General features: G+C 39.2%; 2 protein-coding genes across 3 annotated transcripts; one reads left to right on the forward strand and one right to left on the reverse strand.

Moving 5' to 3' along the window:
* Window positions 1-400: 400 nt before the first annotated feature.
* LOC135597070 (uncharacterized) lies at window positions 401-8332 on the forward strand. The gene is made up of 9 exons (XM_065089517.1): window positions 401-789; window positions 1712-1776; window positions 4066-4114; window positions 5891-5985; window positions 6153-6238; window positions 6347-6406; window positions 6495-6576; window positions 7650-7763; window positions 7835-8332. Exons 1-9 carry the CDS (start codon window positions 603-605, stop codon window positions 8003-8005), a joined length of 909 nt encoding a protein of 302 aa, XP_064945589.1. The 5' UTR covers window positions 401-602; the 3' UTR covers window positions 8006-8332.
* A 7349-nt stretch (window positions 8333-15681) lies between these two features.
* Window positions 15682-22329, reverse strand: LOC135585572 (MADS-box transcription factor 50-like). 2 transcript variants are annotated; one of them, XM_065089518.1, is made up of 8 exons: window positions 21836-22329; window positions 20359-20451; window positions 17035-17116; window positions 16545-16606; window positions 16340-16439; window positions 16222-16263; window positions 16087-16128; window positions 15682-15987 (listed from the first exon to the last, which is right to left on the reverse strand). In XM_065089518.1, the coding sequence occupies exons 1-8, from the start codon at window positions 22015-22017 to the stop codon at window positions 15871-15873; spliced, it is 720 nt and encodes a 239-aa protein (XP_064945590.1). In that variant the 5' UTR covers window positions 22018-22329; the 3' UTR covers window positions 15682-15870. The 2 variants fall into 2 exon arrangements, with proteins under 2 accessions (XP_064945590.1, XP_064945591.1); XM_065089519.1 differs by lacking the exon at window positions 20359-20451 and having other exon boundaries at window positions 21836-22300.
* Between the last annotated feature and the right edge of the window lie 652 nt (window positions 22330-22981).

Genomic DNA, 22981 nt, shown 5'->3' on the forward strand with positions numbered 1-22981 from the left:
TCAATGTAATGCACCATATCACATCAACCCTGGTAACACAAGAACAAACGATCATCCCATCCGAGTCCAAGGTATCGAGTCAATGCAATGCATCATATCATATCAACCCTGTGGCTACCAGAATATGCTCTATGGTATGGGAAGAGTAAGCCTTTCCGCTGGTTGATCTCATCATGATGCTCTTAGCTCTAGACATCCACGACGCATCCACACCACCCATCAATTCGTTGCACGAATCTCAACGACAGTTGCGCTGGACCTCCAATACTGTAGCCCTCACGTTCGGAATGCAATCCCTAACGTTCCACATCCGGATCCGGTAACTAACCCGAGATGTTATCGGATCCGGTGTCGACGATGGGTCTCGACTCTCCATCCCTCTCGTTATTTCATTCCATCCGTTCGTTTAGTCGACGATTTAATTGGGCGGCTGAGATGTGGATGATGATAGGGAGAAATCGGATCTTCCGAATTAAATAGGTCCCGATCGATCCCTTGATGACGAGATTGGATCCACCGCAGCCGGCGCTCTCCTCTTTTGGCTCATCTCTTTCACCCTTTTCTCGCCCGCGGAGGAGCGTTTTGCCGGCGATCGCGTGCGGATGGTGCGGGCGGAGGAGGCGGCGCGGTTGGATCGGCTCGAGAGCCAGGTCGAGAACGGCGGCGGAGGAGCGGAGGAGTACCTCTGCCTCGTCCGCAAGCTAAAGGCCCGACGATCCGACAAGGTCCTCAAACACGGCCTCTCGATCTTGAACGACCCCAAGGCCCGATCCAAGCTCGGAGGAGAAGGTTGGTTGAATTTCTTGATTTGGTTATTTTTTCGTGTCCGGACACGAGGGAGGCCTTCTTTCCCTTAAACGAGATCGATCTCATGAGAATTCGTACAGTTCTATTGAGATCTTCTCGTACTTGCTAATGGAGTGACCATGTGGGTGTCACGGCTTGATCATGAGGTTCCAATATCATTTCGTTTAGACCAACTGCAGAGTTATTGGTGCACCTCAGTATATCAATCGAAGTATACCGTTGCTTGTCTGTTAAACAGGTCTTTATGAGTAAAGATCATAGTTCCACTAGGTCAAATATGTACGGAAAAGTTGCAATTGGGCTCTTCAACTCACGATAGTAGATCCAGTCAACCAACTGAAAAAAAAAGAGACTACGGGACAATTGAATGCTAAAGATGCAACCTATGGAAAACTGAGGATTTTATCACAATCAGATATGCAGTATTTAAGGGGAGATTAATTTAATAGCACAATTCTTCTAATCAGTGCTTGGTTATTTTGACATCAGAGAACAAGTCCTATTACTGTCATGAAACAAGTCTTATAAGCAAGTTAATTATTAATGTTGTAATCTTTTTGCCAAGGAAAATGGCCGTTAACCAGATACCTTATTAAGTATCGGGAGTAATGAATCAATTTATGGAACTAATCAAGTTGTGCTGATTAGCCGGTAAAACCAAAGATCTGAACTATGGAGCCTGCCAAGTTTAAGTCATAAAGGAAAAGATAAGCTTAAACATTTTGAACCATGTATTAAGCATCATCATCCCATCCCATCCCAGATATTGAGCTAAGAGATCTTTACATAATCAAAATTTGTTATTAGTTTGACGAGGTTGTGTTACTAAAAAAATGGGAAAATAGGAAAGTTCATTTGAGCAACGAGGGAAACAATATTCAGAGCAGTTTCTCTTATTTTGCAGAATGGACCCTATACGAGCAGGTGGCATTTGCTGCTATGGATTGCCAGCAACATGATGTTGCAAAGGTAGGACCACTCTCTCTTTCTGTTGTTGTCAATCTGTCTAACTGTATTTTGCTTTCTACTTTTTTAATGTTCCTCTTACTTATATAGACCTTCTAACCAATGCAACACTTTTCCATGGTGCTTTCAGCAATTTCCATTCTCTTTTATGCTCAATGAGTGATTCCATGCTTGTTGTGTTTCACCATTGCCAAGTAAAAAAGTTTTTATTCATTTTCAGTTCTTATATAATAAAAAAATCAATAGAAAAGCTAATTGCATGACAAAAACAAATATATTTTAGAGTCCATAAGAATAAATTTTGTTCTTGAATGATTTTTTAGATTTTGTGGATTATTTTCATTGCAGTTGCCTCTTATGGTCTCCGATCCCAAGATATTCACATATTTGTTTCGTTACCTAGAGGTCCTAGTATGCATTAGTATCAGATTGCTAAGTTCCTAATTCATTGACTGATGTAGGAAAATGCCTGAAATAGCACAGAATCAATAATTTAGCACTACAATTTGTTGCTGTAAAAAGAGTGTCTGAAATTAGATATTCACACACCAAGTCCTGAGGTTAATATTATTACTATTATATGGCCTACAATTTATTTGATACTACCACAGACGTTTGTTCACATTTGAGATACATGAACCTCATGTGATAAACGTAAATATTTCTATTGCCCTTTGGTTAGATCAAGGTTCACTAGGTTTTCTATTTGCTGTATTTTATTGATAATAGTCTTGATATATCAATACTTTTATACGCGCCCTTTACTATAACGCTTTGAGTTTTCTTTGACACATGTTCAATTGGTAAATAAATATTCGAGGCCAAACTGTTCCAGAGTGTTTTGTATTTTATTAAAAAACATATTTATGCACAATCTTTAAATTACCAAGACAGCCTAGTCTAAAAGGTTCCCACATTTCTTAGTATGCGGAAGGTCAGATCCATGCAGAATTTGCCTAGCATGTATAAAGGCTATTTCTATGGTTGGTAACCTATAATTCCTACTTTGCAATGTAACAATCTTATTGATGCTCTGTATGCTGTCCTCATACCAACGCTGAATGTTATAGTTTTATTCTGTCAAATGAAGCAAAGTTGTTCAACCAATATTATGCAAGCTTTTAATGGCTGGTAGCCTGGTAGCTTGAAACAAATACTTTCACCTTTCTCATCAAAGTGCTTCCTACTATTAGAGGTGGAGGCTCACTTAAGGATGGTGACACAGGACAACCTAGATGTGAGTGCCTAGGGAATTGGGAATTGAGTTGGTGAAAAAAAGGACAAAACAGAGAGGAGAGTTTCGGTAAAAAGACACAATAAATAGAAAAAATCAGTTCAAGACAACAAAAGTAAGTAACACAAATTAAAACACATACCGACTTTAAGGTGCGAGGAAGACATTGATCCTGTCCTTCTTGACTAGTTTTACTTGATTGTGAAGTTGATTCACTAGTTCTTTTTGCTAGATAGCTCCAACAACTTCAGGTTTTCAATAGTTTGGGGTTTCATAGATCATGTACCATCAAAGAAAAATCTAGGACATCAAGGATTTTCGAGCTTTAGGGATTATGTAATTAGGTGATAGGATGATTGGGGAAGAGAGGAGAATAAGATATGGCATAGTTAACTTTTTGTTCACTCCAATTCTCTTGATCTCACTTTGGGATAAAGGCTGTGGTGTTACACCAGTTACACATATTATGGTAGAAAAAAATCATTCATCCCTTCATTATTACATCATCCATTCGTTGGAGATGAATGTTCTTAGACCGGGGAGAGTTTGTGGAAATTGAGGTGTCTACACTAGATGCGGAAAGAAGAAAAGCCAACATGATTTTCGATTTGTGATGAACCTAGATTTGGGTTCAATTTTAATTTAGTCTAGTTACATTTTTCTTTTACTCTGGAAAAAGTTTAGTGCTTTAGAGTGGGTTTTATATAAACTCATAGGCTGCCACATGAAACCATGTCCTATGTTAATTTCCTAATTTGCTCAAGGAGAAGAAAAGGAAGTTAAGTTACAAATGGAGACATCTACCAGAATGTTGCAATTTCAGTTTTAAGTGGTCTAGTCTAACCAGTTACCTCTTGTGAGCATTAGTTAATTTTCCCATGATAATATTTCATAACGATAGATATTCTCATAGAAACGATAATAGCTGGACTCGCAATAAAACCTATTATAATCATTTTATCTCTGAAGCTTGACTATTTAGCTCGCATGGTTAAGGCACTCATCATGTTACTTTGAAATGTAGTTCTATATAATTTGCTTCTTTTTTTCTTTTGCAGGATTGCATTGCAATTCTCTCAAAAGAATTCCCAGGAAGCACAAGGGTTGGTGAGAATCTTCATTGCCAGCATAATTCTGTTTAACATAGAGATTGATTGACCTACATAGAATTGGAAACTTCTGTATGAAGCAAAACATTTAAGTGACTGCATTTGTCTCGTATAGTGAACTAACACATCTTTTCTATAAGTAGATCTGTGCCAGAAGTTTGAGATCTTAGACCTTGGTTTGCCACCTAGGATATCTGAAAAGGTTTTCAAGTACCATTATATATTTAGTGACTTATGCTACTATAGTAGACTTTTGCCGTGAAGAGTTAGAAAGTAATAATCATGCTGCTTATTTTACAATGCCTTCAGTTATTTTCATCATTTTAATGAGTTTAAACTTTTTGTTAGTATTTAACTTTTTTCATGAATTGTAATCTTTTGTTATATTTAAGGTCTTTCATGAGTTGAAACTAATTTTTTGATATGAGCTGCACGTTATTGGAAATCAGAAATCCGTTCATATATTATATAACACCTGTTTATCATGAAGATGATTTAAATAGGGTTAGTTTATGAACAGTTACAATTAGTTTTCTTTTCTTTTTTCATCTTGTTGGATGTGGCTTGTCTCCCAAGTGCCAATTCCATCCTTGAAAATTCTTGAAGGGATTTGGATATAGTTAAACTGTATTAAGATGCAGGGAGAAGAAAGACAAGGAGACAAACTATTTTTACTCCATCAAATAATTTTGAATTTAAGGGACCATGACTATATTTAGAGATTATTATGTGAGAACTTTTATTTAGTTGATGGATGCACTTGACATGCTTATCATGGGGAACACTTATTCTTAGGGGTGGTTTTGGCTACTTCTTGCATTAGCTAAGAATATCTCAGCTTGGTTAAATATATAAACAGCTTCTATTATTTGGTAGGATGGTTATATGTGATAAAAGTTTTGAGCAACAGTGTCGAGTTGCTTAAGCCTTAAGTTGACATAGGGGAATGATATGTGGAAATGACATATTCTTTAATTGTGGCATTGGATGCTATGTTAGACAGTCAGGTGGAACTCATTGATTTTTGTATAAGAACGGACTCGCATTTTAAATGGTCCCATGTTGAAAATGTCAGGGCTGATTTTTGCTCCACTTTGGCAGTATTAGAGTGACCATTCTAGTCTTTTGTGTGAGTTCTAGAAGACAATTTCTATGATTCAAGTACTAAAACTTCTTTCTTTTAAAAATAACTTAATTACAGCCTAATTAAATCAGCCATATACTAATTTCTATCTTGTGACTATCCTTTGGACCATTGGGAATGGACTATAGTCTTTTGCAGTTTGCACTATCTTTTGTTTCGAGATTAATTTTTTGCTCTTTTTTCTTCTTTTTAAGGTGTTGGTTGATGCTAGCACCAGCATGCTTTTGTTGTTACCAATCACATGCCCGGCAGCCATACAACCTGCTTTGCTTTGTACCCTGATAATTTGATATAATGTGAAATTTCTGTAAGCATGAAATTTCATGTTGCATAATCTTAGAGAAAGAATATGAGCAGGAATTGTGAGACTCCATGGAATATATTTCTTGTTAGATGAAACAAGGGAAATGGACACGTTTCCTAGAAAAAACCAACATTTTCTTTTTGTGGTTTATAATTGATGTTTACTGTATTACATCTTTTTATTATTTCTTGAACCTGCAAAAGAGCAATTATTGGAAAAAATGCAAGCTACTATATTTATGAGGTCTATTCCGTATGCTGTTGATTTGTTGCAAAGATTTGTACTATTTATTCTACTAAGCAAATGCTCGATGCAATTATTTCCAGGAAGATTAGAAGGGTTGCTGCTTGAGGCCAAAGGTGCATGGGCCGAAGCAGAAAAAGCTTATGAACGCCTTCTAGAAGACAACCCACTTGATCAAGTACAGTCTTCGTCTATTCTTTTTTAATATTTCTATATGCAAAACATATAAAATTATATCTTAGTTTTATGGTTTTCTTTTTTATTGATTTTGTGTTTGGCTGATATGGCTTAGTTATGATTTCTTGAGCAATGACTTAAAGAAAGTGTAAGCCCCATTCCATGCAGTTAATCCACAAAAGAATGGTGGCTATAGCGAAAGCACAAGGAGATTTATCAGCTGCTGTCAATTTACTCAATAAATACTTAGAAATGTAAGAACTGTATACAGGCTTATATACTATTATCTGAATATGTTTTGTTCTTTGTGTTGAAAATGTTTTAAAAGGTAATGTATTGCTAATTGTTGGATCTCATATCAGATTCATGGCAGATCATGATGCTTGGAGAGAACTGGCTGAAATCTACATGTCTCTACAGATGTAAGTTATCTTGATTGACATTCTTGGAATAATATCTAACACGTTCTACTGTCCATAAAATATCTTCATTGCTTCTTATTCTAATTAGGTATAAGCAAGCAGCCTTTTGTTATGAGGAGCTGATACTATCTCAACCAACAGTTCCTCCATATCATCTAGCTTATGCAGAGGCAAGTGGCCTACTACTAGTGTCTTAGATAATAGCTTATTTAAGGTTTTTGTATTGCTCTTCTTCAATAAACTGGTTGTTCATCATGCAGCTAATATTCTTTAATTAATGAATTCTTCTTCTTTTCTTTTATTTCTATCATCTGACAATGTAGTCCCTCCATCTTCAGTGAATGTGGCAAATAAAATTGCAAAGAACATATGAGACAATTTGGAAATGGGACAAATTATTCATTTGGCTGTTTAATGGTTTTGTTATGATGAATAGGTCAAGAAGTTTTTTTTTTTCTTTGAAGAATTATTGTCTTTTTTTTTCTTCTAATTTTTAGGATTGATTTTGTAAGAGCACACACCTTTTTTGGGTTGGAGGGTGTCTCAAATAATGTCTTTTACATATCCACATAGTTAATTAACTTTTTCGGAAATGATAGAATGCAAAAATGTCTTTGTACATGACAGAAAAATTTCCCCATGAAGACCTATATAATTATTGGGTGAGAGGTGATTTTTTCTTGCATCTTGGTGCATTTTAAACATTAAAGCATTGGTTACTATGATGGTGATAAGGTAGTAGGCATCAAGTTGCTATAGAATGGTGGAAAGTTTGTGATTTTTGTTTTTTTGGAAAAGAACGTGTGTTCAAATCAAAGTTTGCATAAATATGGTTTAGATACACCTTCAGATTTAGCAAAATTTTCTGGCAAATGAGCTCGGTAATTACAAGTCCTAGGAACCTTACTGGTCTCAGCCAGTTGATGACAATCAGACAAAATGTCCATTAAAGACGAAGGAGTTCCCATGTATCTATTTAAATTGTTCAGAATCTCATGGATATAGTCTAGTATGTGAGTTGCTTTAAGGTTATTGTCATCCTCTCAGCTCAATAGAATCAGGTCCTCTTAGGCTTACAAGTTCCCTAACCTGGCAATCAGGTTGACATAAGAGGTGCTTTGGTGGATTTCAAACTGTGTCCATTATACATTTTCTCAGCAATTCAATTTCTTTTACAGCATATCTTGAGGGCATCAAGTTAAGTTTTACATGGTTTACCATTCTCAAGACATTGATTCAACAGGTTCTTTATACCATTGGTGGCTTGGAAAATCTTCAGACAGCTAAAAAGTACTATGCATCCACCATTACCTTGACTGGAGGAAAGAACACCAGAGCTCTCTATGGTGTATGCTTGGTAAGAATGTTCTTGATAACCCGAGACATTTTCGCCACAATCATTCTGATCCACGCTCTAAATGTCTCCAGTGTAGTATTGCCATCAATCAGCTAACAAAAGGACGGAACAAGGAAGAGAAAGAGGGTTCCAACCTGCAATCTCTAGCGGCAGAGGCCTTGCAGAGGGACTACAAAGAGAGGGCTCCTAAGAAGCTGCCTCTTGTCATCAGCATGCTGAAGAACATGAAACTGAACTCCTGATTCTGTGTTTTTCTACAGATTCCTTGGTTGCTTTAATTAACGTGATGGTCATTATCTGTATTCTATCATTTGAGGGATTTCTTATCCTCTTTCCCCTTTGGACCAGTGTGGTATGTATACTGTCAGCTCGTAGATCATGTTTTAGTACTTCAACTAGGTTATCGTGCCGTTGCCAGCGAAGAATCGTTATATTTATAACAGCATTGTTTAGACATAATAAGCTGGAGTGTGGTGTGCCATTAAAGGTGTGCCACAGGTAAATCATTGGAATACAAGCCGTTGTTCTTAATTTTGGTTTTTATAATGAAATTTTTTTTTTAGGCTTGAGATTGACGGTATAAATGATTTGTTATAGTGTTGAGTTATCACGAATTTAGTTGGTTTTGTTTAAGTTGTGGTATTCTCTTGTGTTCGTCTGCAAAGGGTCAGTCTCCTCAGAACCTCAAAGGGTCAATTTTCTTAAAATCTCTTATGATTTTTTAAAGATTTTTAAAATTTTTTAAAGATTTATAAAAGAGAAGATTTGAGATTTCACAAATAATCATTTTAGTAAAAGTTGATAAATAATGTAAATTATAAATATATATTTTATAAACTATGAAGGATTGTATGGTCCAAAGTGATCTATCATGATCAAAAGTTTTCACAAATATTCATATTAGAATGAGGTAGTAAATCAACCTTAAACACTATTTCAAAGGTCCATCTAATTATGTGTTACTCTAGTAGCTTTCAGGTACTATATTGGTTGATATTTTTCATCACTCTACAAAGCTAAAGCATCAACGAAATTGAAAGACATAAACATACATAAGTATTACATCAAACACCCTATTTACAGCTTTATCTATGACATTCTCCCCTACTTATTTCTTTGACGTCTTTGTCAAAGCCTTAGTGACGTTGCATCTCCTTATCATTGTTGAATTTTTAATATTCTGCTCTAGTTGCAAAGTTCTCAATTACTCTTCATTGTAGTTGTTGAGTAGTCAAATTTTGATCCGTCATGTTGTTTTAACTCATCGATGACTTTAACTCTAGTGTTGGGTTGGCTGAGTTGTATTGATCATTGTTAGTTCCTAGGAATCCTTCACATGAAGGAAAAGACATTCTTTATTATGCGTTAGTATCTCAAATGTCTTATGTCGTTTGAATTGGGTAGATACTTATTAGAGCTTTAGAGAGCATCGTCTTGTAGACTTTGAAGTTTTTAAGATCTTTCCTCCACAAAATTTTTATACTAATTTATCTTCTACTTACTTATCGCCTCCAAATAGGTATGCATCACTTCCACTTTCAATTGATATTCCATTAGAAAATAAAGTAGATAATTTACTCTCAATAACACTAATCACCATCGGTGAGGATTTGACAACTGTTGTATTCCACTAGGTTTCTTCAAAGGGTCTTTGAACCTATGTAGAGCTCATTTACTAGATAAATAAGAAAACTATGGTACTTGTTTTCACCCATTCTCTTAAGAGTTGAGAAGGCAAATGTTACTCGACTTTGCCCGCCTCATCGAAGATTGTACTTCATACATCGAGCTGGTTATTAGCCTTCACTTGCTCTTTGCTCATACTTTCAAAGTACCCGAAGTGATTGCACTCCTTTCATTAAGTTAGCTATTGCAATTTACCTTCTTATTGCTATCAAACTGCTAAAATGGAAGAAATTTTGCCCGAAAAGAGTAAAATTTTACTTGGACTTAGAGCAAGTCTCTAGTAGTTTTGGTCACTTTTGGGATTATACCATCTTTTCCATCATTTTTGTCGCCTACTCCTTTGAGTAGAAAATGTATAGTACCGCGTACTACTTACTTCGTTCCTTAGTCAAGCCCTTCTGCATTAACCCAAAGCCCTCCACTTTTGACTATTTTAATGAGAAGCATATGGACACCGATCTTATCATGTTCCTTAGCATTTACCCTTCATTCTTATCTCAATACTTAGAGTTTGCCTCTGTATTCTCTTCCTCCTTAATCCCTTTCACGATTAAGCACTGTCCTTCCATGAGAGCAAGGATCGATGACTTTATTGAAGTCCCGCCTTTGTGATACTATGATACTACCATGCCCATGACCCTACTATCCGTCGTCTCATATTTGTGCCCCTTTATTTGTGATATGTAGATCCGCCTTTACGCAATGTTATATTTCTCTAAGTCCACCTTCATTCTAATCGATACTTGATTTTGGGTAGCTAAGTCTATCTAGACCCATCATCGCTTCCTTGCCCCTTTCAACAATCTGCTTCAATACCTTTGTGTTCTCCAAGTAATTCCCCTTAATCGATGAAAAGACAAACTGCAACTCTCACGCATGGCCTCCGCCATTATGTTGTAGGGCTAGTATCGATTTTGTTCTCCTTTGGTATTAACGTTCATTTACTCGATCTTATCCTTTGACTTACTTGGCTCCCTTAAGCAAATATGAGCTCTAGAGTAATCCAACTCTCCAACCGCTCTGATAATGCCCCTATATGATCAAGTCCCCCTATGAGACTCACTAGTACTTGCACTTAGAATTCTCCTTTGGTGGTACACATCCCACATATGCGGATGATTAAGGCTTTCATTTAATGTAAAATTTGATACACACATAAAAGACATGCATTTGCAGTACTATAACATTTACTCCTTGAATCTATAGCCCTTCTTGTCGTCATATTATTTGCCGAAGTAGAGCTCCTAATAGCTCCCAATCATACATCCATATGATCTAGTCTCTCGTGGGACTTCTCTCATATGTGTCATATTGTCTCGAATTGTTTCACCATAATTTGCTACATCATGTTGCCTCTTGGTGACATCTCCATTGTATTTTGATTTTATGGGATGAACTCGGATTGCGATCTCTCTATGTGTAGGCTCTGCTAGCATATTGCAGGGCCTCTGCTACCTCCAATTATGTTTGCTCCTTTGGCAATTGACCTTCATCCATCAGGGTCATACTTGGATAAAGTGTAGCTCTAGGAGAGTATATCGCCTAGCAGCTCTTAAAGTTCACCAACTTTACTAAAATTGGTGCATCACTATCTGGATCATGAGCCTCTGGCCCCTCAACACAATCTCTACTATGCACCACTTTCTTCGTGAGAACTTGAATTGTAGCACTATGTCACATTCTTCAAGAGTACTTGCATCTGTGTCCTCTTGCCTTGTGACAAGGTATTCTAACCCCAACTTCGCCATCACAATTTGAGTGGCCTTAGCTCCTCCATCAAATGCTTCGCTGAGATAAGTTACGCGTGCCTCGAAGCTCCCTTCAACTTTGGCACCATGCAAATAAGTTTGCTCCATCAGAACGAGAGACCTATGGAATAATATGATCTTACTCTTGCCTCTATAAAAGTTATGTCATTGACCTCTATCCAAGGAAAGCTTCGTACATTTACTCCATGTTTCGTCTTCTATGTCGACTTCCTTTATACAGCTTGGTCACTTCATTAAGTTTCACCCAAATTACCCTGCTCCTCGGTTTACATTGAGTTAATGGTGACCTTCGTGCCCACCATTCCACTAATCAACCCTTCGTTAAGTTTGATTTCTACATTGACTCTAAGTGTGTCTTTATTTGGTATTATTTTGGGTTGCTCCCCCACTTGATCTTACAATGCATCTACCAATATATCACCTCATGCATCTACCAATATATCAGATCATATGATGACTCATCACTACTCGCTCGGTTTGTTGAGCTTTATAAAGTTATTATCTTGAGGTACCCCCTCATCAACATGTGCTGTTCATTGCGTATAATTCTCTCTCTAGATAATTGAGACTTATTCCTCCTAGATATATGTCATGTTAGAGTAATTTTTCTCTTCACATCATTCCCTTTAGAAGTTTCGAAGACCATTATTCTCTTGTACTACTTTGTCTTACTAAACAAACTATGCATTATTCCACCATTGTGAACACACTTGCTAGATTACGACTTTTCGTCGATATAGCCCTCACTACGCCTCTCAAGGCCTGATAATATGCTGAACTTACTATATACTTCAACCTCCTACAAACATATCCTTCCCATATTAAATAGAAAGTTTCAATGCTCCATGACATTGAGTTTTGGCTAACCTGGGATGGCCACAAATAATCTATTGTCTGCATACAAGTCCTTACATCATAAGTATCAAATTCTTTGAGTTAACAAATCTCTTCATTTATATGAGTTTTGTACAACTCTTTCGATCATCGAGCAACCCATCCCTCCTTGCATAGTCTCATCATTTGTGAAGCACTCTGCTTGCCTTGAACACCATCAAATTTAGTTGCTAACATCAAGCTGTAGCTCGAACTGAATCATCCCAACTTTTATGCGCTATGCATTCTTCTTATCTCATTTGTCCTCGTGGTGCCTCTCGTGTGATGGGTTGATCATTCCTCTGAATGTCAATCTTAAATAATTACTCCTTTGGGTGACTCCGTTCTTTATGTCTCTATGGTCATTTTTCTCAAACAATCATGTATGCTAATTGCCCTCAATACAACCTCGCTAGGTCCCTTACATTTTTATGCCAAGTGTTTCTAAGTATGCTTGTCTCGCTCTGATACCATCTATCATGGACTTAGCTAGTTTTGACTAAGTCGTGCGGCACCCTTGCGTGTCCATCCGGAAAGGGTCAAGCTCTCCTAAATCTCTTATGATCTCTTAAGGACATTCTAAAGAGAAGAGGGGTTAGAAGAAGTATTTAATTTAGGATATCAAAAGTAACTATTTTAACAAACACTTGATAGACAATGTAAATTATAAATAAAGACTTCGCAAGCTCTGAACGATCAAGTGACAAATGATCCAAGGTGGTTCATTACGACCAAAAGTCCCCAGGTGTCTACATGACACTACTGCGAAACAAGACAACAAATTAGCCCTAGATACTACTCAGAAGGCTCATCCGATCATGTGCCACTCAAGTAGCTCGTGGGTGTTATGTCGATAGACATTGCATCACTAGAGCTAAAAAATCTTAAAACGATTGCTTGGATAAAATATTTCTAGACAGTTTTATCTCTATACGATGACGACACATAACTTATATTTATAAGCCTAAAACAATCACAAAAGTCAATCAAAATGAAACTATCAAGCATACTATAAAATGTCTATATGTTTACAAAATATAAATAAAATAAAAAAATATATAAATATACACTAGTATTATATCAAACTCAAATAAGCTTTCGGTCTCATTTAAGATAATAGCACAGTATCGAGGTACTTAAGCTTCGTTTTGCAGTAGCTTCGGTTTTGCTGTCGGATCCAGCAACTCATTTCTACACTTGCATGCATAGAAAAATATGACTGCTTAGCGGATAGCCATTGATTAAAAACCTAGTGAAAAAAGAAATGCGAAATACCATAGAAATATTCCGTACAACAACAGTTCTTCTGACCATTAATAATTTTCACTGGCTAAGTCATGGCAGGAAATTAATTATATGCAAGAAAAAAAAAGGGAGTGTGAGCATCAGCAAAGAAATGTGGAGTCGATGTCTTCTTATTCTTCTAGTGCAATTGCTTTTGCACACTGTGATGTTTCTTCAAGTATTCTTCGGTTCTGCTTTTACTGGTGATAAGGACAAAAATGGCGACACGATGCGCCATGACGTCAGCCACGTCTGGACGACACACTGTCCAAGGGAGTGAGCATTAACGCCGACTTGATGTGCGCCGACGTCAAACCGCCCCCAGGCGACCTCATCGTTTGACCCCGCACGCACGGCCGAGGCAAAGGAAGGCGTCGACCGAAGCTCGCCCATACCCTGCGGCAGTTCGGTCCTCCATGCAACACCAACGACAATGTCAGACGCTATCAGAGATACGGTCCTGCCCCGGCAGGCAGGCACATCAGGTAACACTAAACTTGCCTATAAATACCCCCGGATTCTAAACAAAGGAGGGTCATGGACACAGAAGCACTTCTTCATTCGAAACCCCCTCCCCACCCACTGATTTGGTCGTCGGAGTAGTCAGGCCGAGCTTCCGACCCGACCTGTGTGCAGGTGAAAGACTGACGCCGCCTATAAAGAAGTGCAGGTGAAAGACCGACGCTATCAGAGATACGGTCTTGCCCCGGCAGGCAGGCACATCAGGTAACACTAAACTTGCCTATAAATACCCCCGGATTCTAAACAAAGGAGGGCCATGGACACAGAAGCACTTCTTCATTCGAAACCCCCTCCCCACCCACTGATTTGGTCGTCGGAGTAGTCGGGCCGAGCTTCCGACCCGACCTGTGTGCAGGTGAAAGACCGACGCCGCCTCTACCCGGCGTTGCGACGAAGCTTTCCTCCCGGCCTGACGCGACATCCCGACTAGGCCACCGCAGTCGACCACCGGGAGACCTCGAGGGACGCCGCGCAAGATCATTGTCATTTGGATCCCCGAACGAGTCGTGTCGGCCCCGAGGCCACAGCTAAAAAGGTTGTTTACCCCAACAACTGGCATATGCTTCTTTTCTGCAAAATTCTCGGGTTGACTTATTGGATTCTTCTTTCCACCATAGCACAATTATATTTGTTGGAGTGAGAGTTCTTGAGGAAGACTACATGCGTGCCACATGCTCCGAGAGCGAGCAAGAAAGAGTTGGAATGGCTCAAGAAACTTCGTCTTGCACTCGGACTGCACCGACTTAATCTTGCACGAGAAAGGGGTCGGCCTCTTCAGCCGATTCTTGAATCCGTCCCCGGCCAAGAACCGGAAGAGGTGCGGCCTTGCGCCGCCCGAAGAATGCGTCCGAGTCTTTGGCGGCGCGGCTCAGCGAATGCTGCCTCCTCTCCCCGCCTGCTTCTAGAGCTCATTCCTCCTCCGTTCCTGCTGTCCTCCATCTCCGGAAGGGATGCTGCAGCGGCGGAAACTCCGGAGCGCCGAGGCTGACACGTGGGCCAATTGAAGGTGACAGCGGTGAAAGGATGAGCAGGGCCTCCGGCGAAGCCCGAGATGGCGGTGGTGGGGGTTTGGCGGGAGCGAAATGAGACGAGGAGAACGAGGAGGCTAGCTAGGTGCCACGTTTGGCGGCGGCGGAACAACGGAGGATGGCCGGAAGGGACTCACTGCAGTCCCAACCAAGGAAGGAAGATGCAGAGGCGGAGCCCAAGAAACGGGAATTCTTGGGCGGCGGCTACCTGTTCGACGAAAGGCCGGCGACCAAGTCTGAGGCGTACAAGGGCGGGCACCGCACCAAGGAGGAGTGGAGCGGGAAACGAAGAAAGGGAAAGGGCGAGGTGTTTCGTTCAGCAGGATGGGAAGGCCGAGGCGGACGAAAGAGGCGATGAGACTGATGGCAGCGGGCCGTACCAGTGCGCAGAAGTCAAGCGACCAAACGTCGTTCCCCGCGCTCCTATAAATTCACACATCCGGGGCCCACAGATATCACCCAATGGCAGACTCCGCCGAGTCACAGGAGCCCGCACGGGCGGGACGAGGAGCAAGATAATGCTCGAATAGAAAAAGGACACGTCAACAAAACAACGTCCACGTGGCACGAGTGCCTAAACACAGCGTAGATTCCATCTCTGTCCTAAGATTCGTGTCTCTTGTGGTCTTTAGCAAGTGATCGATCCCTCGAGAAGCTCTCCAAGTAGGAGGACAAAATGTCTCTCAAGCGCGATAACCTTCCATGTTTGCAGCATTCAGTAGCAATTCTGTGATCACTATTTGCACAACAAACAAAGACATCAAGCTCTGGTAAGCAATCAGCATTCACCAGCATCCACAAACAAGTCTGTCCGAGACATGAGTTCCAACATGATCATTTGCTTGTTCATCACCTACAATGAGGTGTGTGTTTTCTGATTCCTCTTGCTGTACACACACTTGTGTATCGATGGAACTTGGTTTTCAAGAGGTACAATCACGATAATTAGCGAGTTCCCGGCCTTCCGATCATCAGCTCTGTCTCTACCTCCATGCTTTGAGCATTCCGATCGCTTGCAGCAAACTCTGCAGCATGTAATTGTGGCATATTTCCTTCCTTGAACTTTAGTCGATTGATAAGAAATCAAAATGCACAATTAGTTGATCTTTCATCGAAGATGGACCAGTCTCTTTGCAAGGTAAAATGTAGCAGATTCCTCACCTTTTCGCGCAATAATTTATTCTCCTGCATAAGGCTCCTCTCCTTTGTTTCATGAGGATCACAAGGAGGCAATTCTTAGCTTACAGTAGAAGTTGAAAGCAACAGAGTTCAGCAAGGATGGAATGATGTCTTTACCTTTTCTTTGAGCTCTGCAATCTGTTCGGTTAGGATGCTATGCTGAATGAAGGAAGAGAAGAAGTCTCGAGTCACAATCGATCAGCAAGAGAAGATAGGAAGTGCCATTAGAACTTACTTTTCTGTTTCTGATCTGCCTCAGGCTCTCCTCTAGCTGATTCCCTAGCTCATGCAATTCCTCTGCCGAACAAGATTCCAAGCTTTCACCCAACAGCTTCCTGCAGCGGATGATACTCTCCAAAGTGTTCAGCAGTGTTAACCGGAAAGAACATTTGACTTGTGGCAAGAACAGTGAGAATGAACTCCGGTCAGAGTGCCATTACCTTTTCTGGGCTTCAATAAGTTCAATCTGCTTGGCCATATTTTTGGCTTCAGATACCAAATTCTGCAACACAGGAGGGAACCAAAGGAGATATCAAATTGTTTTCCATGAACATTGTAAGTCCCTTCTATGATTCATTAGCTGACTATCGTAGAGTGATTGACAACATCATTCTTCCTTTTCTTCTTTGAAGGAAGATATCTTTGGTCATTGTTGATAGCACTGAAGTGGAATGGTAATCAGTCATAACAGATACTTTTGGAGTTACTTAAGTTTCAGAATTTAATGTAGAATTTAGCTAATGCTTTAGATCATCCAAATAATGTTTCATCAACTTTGATATTTGCAATGAAATCTCCAGTGAGTCTTGTCACATTCCTCAAGTCAGGTTCTAGCAGTTCATGCTAAACTGTGCTTTCTTGCATGCCTACACTAATCCAAATCCAGATAGCAAAACGGGGAAATCATGTAAAAGATGAAGCATGCTCAACCTGCATCTTTTGATCCACCAAACTCTGTTTGCAATTTACATCTTTTGTGTGAATCATATAGCGGTGGATCGTCTTTTCAACACTGGACAACAAAAATGGACAAGTTTAAGTCAGATATTTTACAAAATGCAATCTGGAAAGCATAGGAACCAAAAGCAGAAATTTCTGTTCTCACAGAAGCTAACTCAATTATGTCTATGCATCCGATAAATTAGATCACATTACAAAAACATCATATTGCAACTGAGCTGGAAAACAAAGAAAAAGGAGACTTTAGGTAGTCGGCCAGGCTATCTTCTACGTTATTAGGCTATGAAAATCCTTGCAAGGGATCACATTGGGAACTATCTTAGTTTAATGAGAACTCATACAGATGCATCAAGACATCAATTTTGCACTGTGGGGTTGCCTTGACAAGGATAGTTATGAATTCAAGTGCAAAAGATTGTGATAATTCAAATGAAATCACATAGATAACTTGGGAGGTCTGATACTAGCTGCTGAATGTCAATCAAATACAGTAAGCTAGATAGGCTAAACATCAGATACAAACTTAGGTACAGAACATAAAGCAATATCAAGATATCAAGAGTCCATTTTCTAATGTTATAGGTGCTCATTTGCTGATAGGACTGCCTAAAACATGGGAAAGATTTGAATGGTATATTTGGACCAATATGAGATGGAACTTATAGATGCAAGAATATGTGCACAAGAAGCAATCTTAACCCACAAATAGAGAGGTGTTTTCCATTGATATGAATCATATTTATACTCATAACATAAAGAAGCAACCTTAACATGGCCCCAACAGTTTCCAAAAGCTACCAAAGCATGGCTAATATCTGTATGTTCAACTTAAGACCAAGAGATAGATATTGAATTGTATAGGGGAGTGCACACAAGACTATGACTTTGCATGCACAGGTTTTTGGTGATGGTTTCAATGTAAAATGCAGTGAGTCAAAGAAAAGTAGACAAGAAACATCTACATGATGCTATAGTGAAAGTAAGAACATAACAAGTATTTGAACAAGTGTAAAATTGGAAGGGAATTACATCAAATGTCAAGCTCCAATGCTGGTTTTTGGTTTTTTATTTATTCTTATATATGGAAATTAAGTGGAACTATCCAATTTATCCTCAGAAATAGACAAAAAAAAAAAAAAAGAAGGTAAAGTGACACATTACAAAGAATTGGTTTTGATGCTATAACATGCAAAAGTTGTGTCTGTGTATATGTATACATTCAATTGACACATGTAGCTAAATATGTTGGATATATGCACTTTATTGTTAATGCCTACAAACATAAATAACATGAAAAACTACTACTTTCATGCATTATTTATTCAAAAAGTAACTATTTAATTTGAAAATATAGATTCATAAAATAGACACAAATGAATGAGAATGAGCAAATGACATTCATATTCAAAACCACAATGCTCTCGAGACAGTTTTACCTTGAGAAAAAAGAAAACTCAAGATGAAAAAAAAAAACTATTTTGGAATCGAGTCGGGTACTATATTTTTGAGAATGGAGCATAATCTCATGACATTTGTGACAAATTAGAAGTACAGATTGAGAGAAGGAAGAGTCAGGATAGTGTAACTCGATTTGGACATGCATTCAAATTTGTGATTGCACCTTGATAAGTGGGTGAAGTCAACTTCAACATGCTGCAGATGAAGAGAAAGAGTATCGAAGGTTGCACTAATAATATTAACTGATATGAAGGGCTTAGATGAACTAAATGACACTTTTCTCTAGCAAGCTAAATGGCAAAAAGGATTATCAAGTCTCAATTGATAACTATCGGGAATAAACTGTGCGACAATTCTTGACATGGTTCTATCATTGTTCCTAAAAATGTACACCATGCTAGAGTTTAATTTCTCCTGACTTGATGTGTATTTGAATCGTATTAGCTGGGAATTATCTCGATATGTTCATATCGGTATTGTTATTGTTGCTGTGATTGAAGACCATCGATCCATCTACTGATCCACTCAAACTCATTAAGCTACTCAGCAAATACGAGAAGCAACTCTTGTTACATATGTATATCCTACAGTGCTCACCATTCATGAATAAAATCTGAATGACAATAGTGATACCTCTTCTCTCTGGATGCTCATCTTGCATCATTTTGATCACCTATGTGGCTTGATCATTATGGAACTTGATGAAACATATGTGCATCATTTTGATCACTTATGTGGCTCGATCATTATGGAACTTGATGAAATATAGGGTTACACTTACATTTTAGATCATTAGAGATCACAAAATTTACCAATAAACACAAGCAAGATGGGATGAGATCGTCGCCATTAGCGCCTTACGGTTCAGCAATGTTTCATCTCTAGTCCAAGTGAAATCAACTCTTTGGAATTAATCTATAGGGTTTAGGGTTCATTGTTTTAGGTCTGCCCGTGACAATTGTTTTTATGTTGCACTAAATAGGTCAGAAACCTTATGCTAAAAAGCAAGGATTCCATAGGTTAGCCGAGGTTTCTCACCGAGTTCATGGTTACAGGAGTCATCCGAGGTTAGGGTTTCTAGGTCACATAACATGTACATACATGTCTATGACGATCTCAAGAGTAGTTTTACCATGCAGAAAGAGTTGTAAGCTTGAGATATCCACATGAAGGCATGCATGGCCATGCTATGTTGCAGCAGTTGACTTGGGATGAGGACTAAGTCTCCTTCGACTTAGTGAGGTGAAAGTGGCAAGGAATATGCAACTCTAAGTCATCCAAAGATGAACTCTATTCTTGAAGAGGATTTAAGTTCCCGTACAGGTTGGCCCTAAGTATCTGACCATAATAATTCTCTAAGCACTCCGTTATTCTCATCAGAACTCAGTACTTCCGACACCCGATTTGTCTCAAGATTTAGTCTAAGGAGAATGGTGGAAGCATAAGCTAGAAAGCAATCCTTCGCTGGCCATATATTACTTCTATCGACTGAAGAAGCAAACATACAAATCAAAATTGGGTCAACACGATCAAATATTTGGATTAGCTTAGGCGAAAGGTATCCTTTCCCGAATCCTATATTCAGTGCAAGACCCGGTCTATCCTAATAATAATCTACGGCACAAAGTCGATTATGTTTCAGTATCAATTGACAAAGACACCAGCAGCTAAGCATTACTGATCCTTCATAACTAAGTTCGAAGACGGCCTACGATGTTTAGCAGCCAATTAACAATTCACTGAACACGTCTAACTGATATAATCAATAGAAATAATATTGTAAAGGTCAAGGGGGGCATGAATGATGATAGCTAGCTATCTTCTTCCTCGGAATACCGATTGCGAGTTTGATGATACTGTTGAGGCAAGATCTGAAGGTAACTTGAAGTTCCTGAGGTAATGCACCATAGGATCAAGGAAAGCTTATGGCTGCAAGCACATGATGTCAGTCAGAATTAGAAGGTACAACTTCATAATCTTGCAACGTTGAAGTTGCAGAGAAGAAGGTTCATAAATGATGAGGCATGCATATCAGCTATAACAAAGAGTCTAAAGTCAAGTCAATGGCTAAAGAGTCAACATTTAAAGATATGATAATTCATGTGTGAGACAAAGCCAATAGAAGCACTTGATGTGCAGAAGCTGTCCACTGGTATGTCATCCCCATGAATGAGGATGTTCCATCACATGATCCTAAAATGAAATATGTAATTAGGATTTCTAAAGATAAATCTTTATGTTATTACATGCATTTACTGAAGAAAGACAATATATATAAACAGAAAAGAATGGGACTTAGCATTGAGGAATCAAACCAAAGTCACTGCTTATCGATGCACCTTAACAAGAAGGTGTGTTTGGAGACTCATCTTTGAGAAATGCCATTAACTTGAGGCAAGCACAAAAAAGATGCAAGAAAAGGGATTGTGACCAAAGTAGGAAGATATATCTCCAAGAAATAGAGCTCTCCACCATATTTAGCTGTGGCCTATTTCCAAGTGTCTAGCACAAGTGTTGCACTAAAGAACAAACTCTGGAACTATGATGTAGAAGCAAAGTAGGGTGCTTGCTATTAATTTCATGATTAATGCTCTCAAGTAAATCAGTTGATATATAGAAACTTCTCTCCAAATAGCTAAAAGGTTGGACTGTGAAATGAAGGCATACTATTAGAGATGGCCAGCATTATGATGGAGCCCCAAACATGCAACCAGAAAAAAAAGGACAATACAGCACAATATTTTTTCCTTTTTGGTGCAACAAAACCTTTACCCCTCCATCACTCATCCTCCCTCTTTAGTGAGAAGGACCTGACATGTCTAATAATGGATGCAGCTGTTGGATGTGTACTGCTAATGTGTGAAAGAAATATGAGCTACATGATGGATACCACAAATCTGAAACTAATCTTGCTACATGTAACACCACAAAATATTGAACATGAGATCTAGATATCTAGTTCGGTTGTGTGATCCTTTGCTGTACATGCGTTGGTAATCTTGAAGACAAATCGACTAAACATCTCCATGGAATACCACTGCAAAAGGCAGTGTTCTCGGAGAGATCAACCGAGTGGAAAAGCTCCTTCTCAGTTTCTAGGTACAGGAGCATCAAAAGGAGAGTGTCCAACTCCTTGCCTGGGAAGCAAAAACCTGTACTGCGTGCAGTACAAGGGAGAGAGACCCATCAATTTTGTTGCAGTAATGGAGGCAGAAGACAGGCACCACACACTGATAGATGTCGAGAAGAAGGCATGAAAGGGATCGGTTCCACAGTGATCAGGTGGCGGCAGAAGGGGAGACGAGGAATTAACCTGGAGCTGGAGAACTGGTAGAGCTTGCCGCGGCTGGAGAAGATGATGAGGGCGACCTCGGCGTCGCAGAGGACGGAGAGCTCGTAGGCCTTCTTGAGGAGGCCGTTGCGGCGCTTGGAGAAGGTCACCTGCCGGCTGGCGGCGTTCTCTATCCGCCTCATCTCCGTCTTCCCCCTCACCATCTCTCTCTCTCTCTCTCTCTCTCTCTCTCCCCAAAGCCACTACCACTCTCCTTGACCTAAACTGCGACCTCCTCAGCTCGGCTATAAAGGGGAAGAAGAAGAGGATGGCTGGCGAACGCACCTCCACAAATGGCTAAAGAATAATCACAGCAACAGCAGCAAACAGTCGCAAAAAAAGAAAAAGAGAAACCTCGTTTTCTTGCACTAACTCGTCCCATTGGTTCGCCTCACTGCCTTTTACTGTACCCCTTTCCTTATTGGTCACACTGTCGTAGATTCGAAACAAAGGATGGAACGAAGGAGGAGGGAGAGGGGGGCGCTTTTTATGGCCACTCGTTTACCTCATGTAGAAGGAGGAGGTTAGGAGTCTGTCTCGGTCGCAGCCATCGAGAAGCAGTTCTCTTTATCTTTTCTTACTCTGGAATTTTGTGTAGGAGTCTCCATTTCCCTTCATTTCTAAGGAAAAGTATGTCTTTCTAAGTTGGGCAGATCGGTCCCTCACACTTGTTTTACCTGTACAGTCTCATGGACTTGGCAGCATTTCCTTCGTTCTTATGGTCGAGAGCTGTAGTGCGGACTATTCGACTATGTTTGCCGTATTTTTCATTGCTCCCATTCACCCTTTTACTCTTTGTTGTTGTTTATTATCATCAACAGATATATATATATATATATATATATAGAGTCACCACATTAAGAACAAAATTATTGTGCTCATGTCGCTAAAAAGGGATTAAACAAGATCGTGATTGAATTTGTCATTTAGTTTAACCAATCAAATCAGGGTTTGACGTTTCCTAGTTAATGCAAGGAAGACGATTAAGTATCAATAAAAAGATGTATTAAGAGAAGACTCATGGATGAATGGAATTGGTAAAATAGAGTCCGATCGCGTGATTTTTCTATTAAGGTCAAAGTTTGAGGTACTCATAAAATTCTTAATATGATAGTTATACTATCTCTA

This window comes from Musa acuminata, chromosome BXJ1-11 (genome assembly GCF_036884655.1).
Source record: "Musa acuminata AAA Group cultivar baxijiao chromosome BXJ1-11, Cavendish_Baxijiao_AAA, whole genome shotgun sequence".
Classification (NCBI taxonomy): domain Eukaryota; kingdom Viridiplantae; phylum Streptophyta; class Magnoliopsida; order Zingiberales; family Musaceae; genus Musa; species Musa acuminata.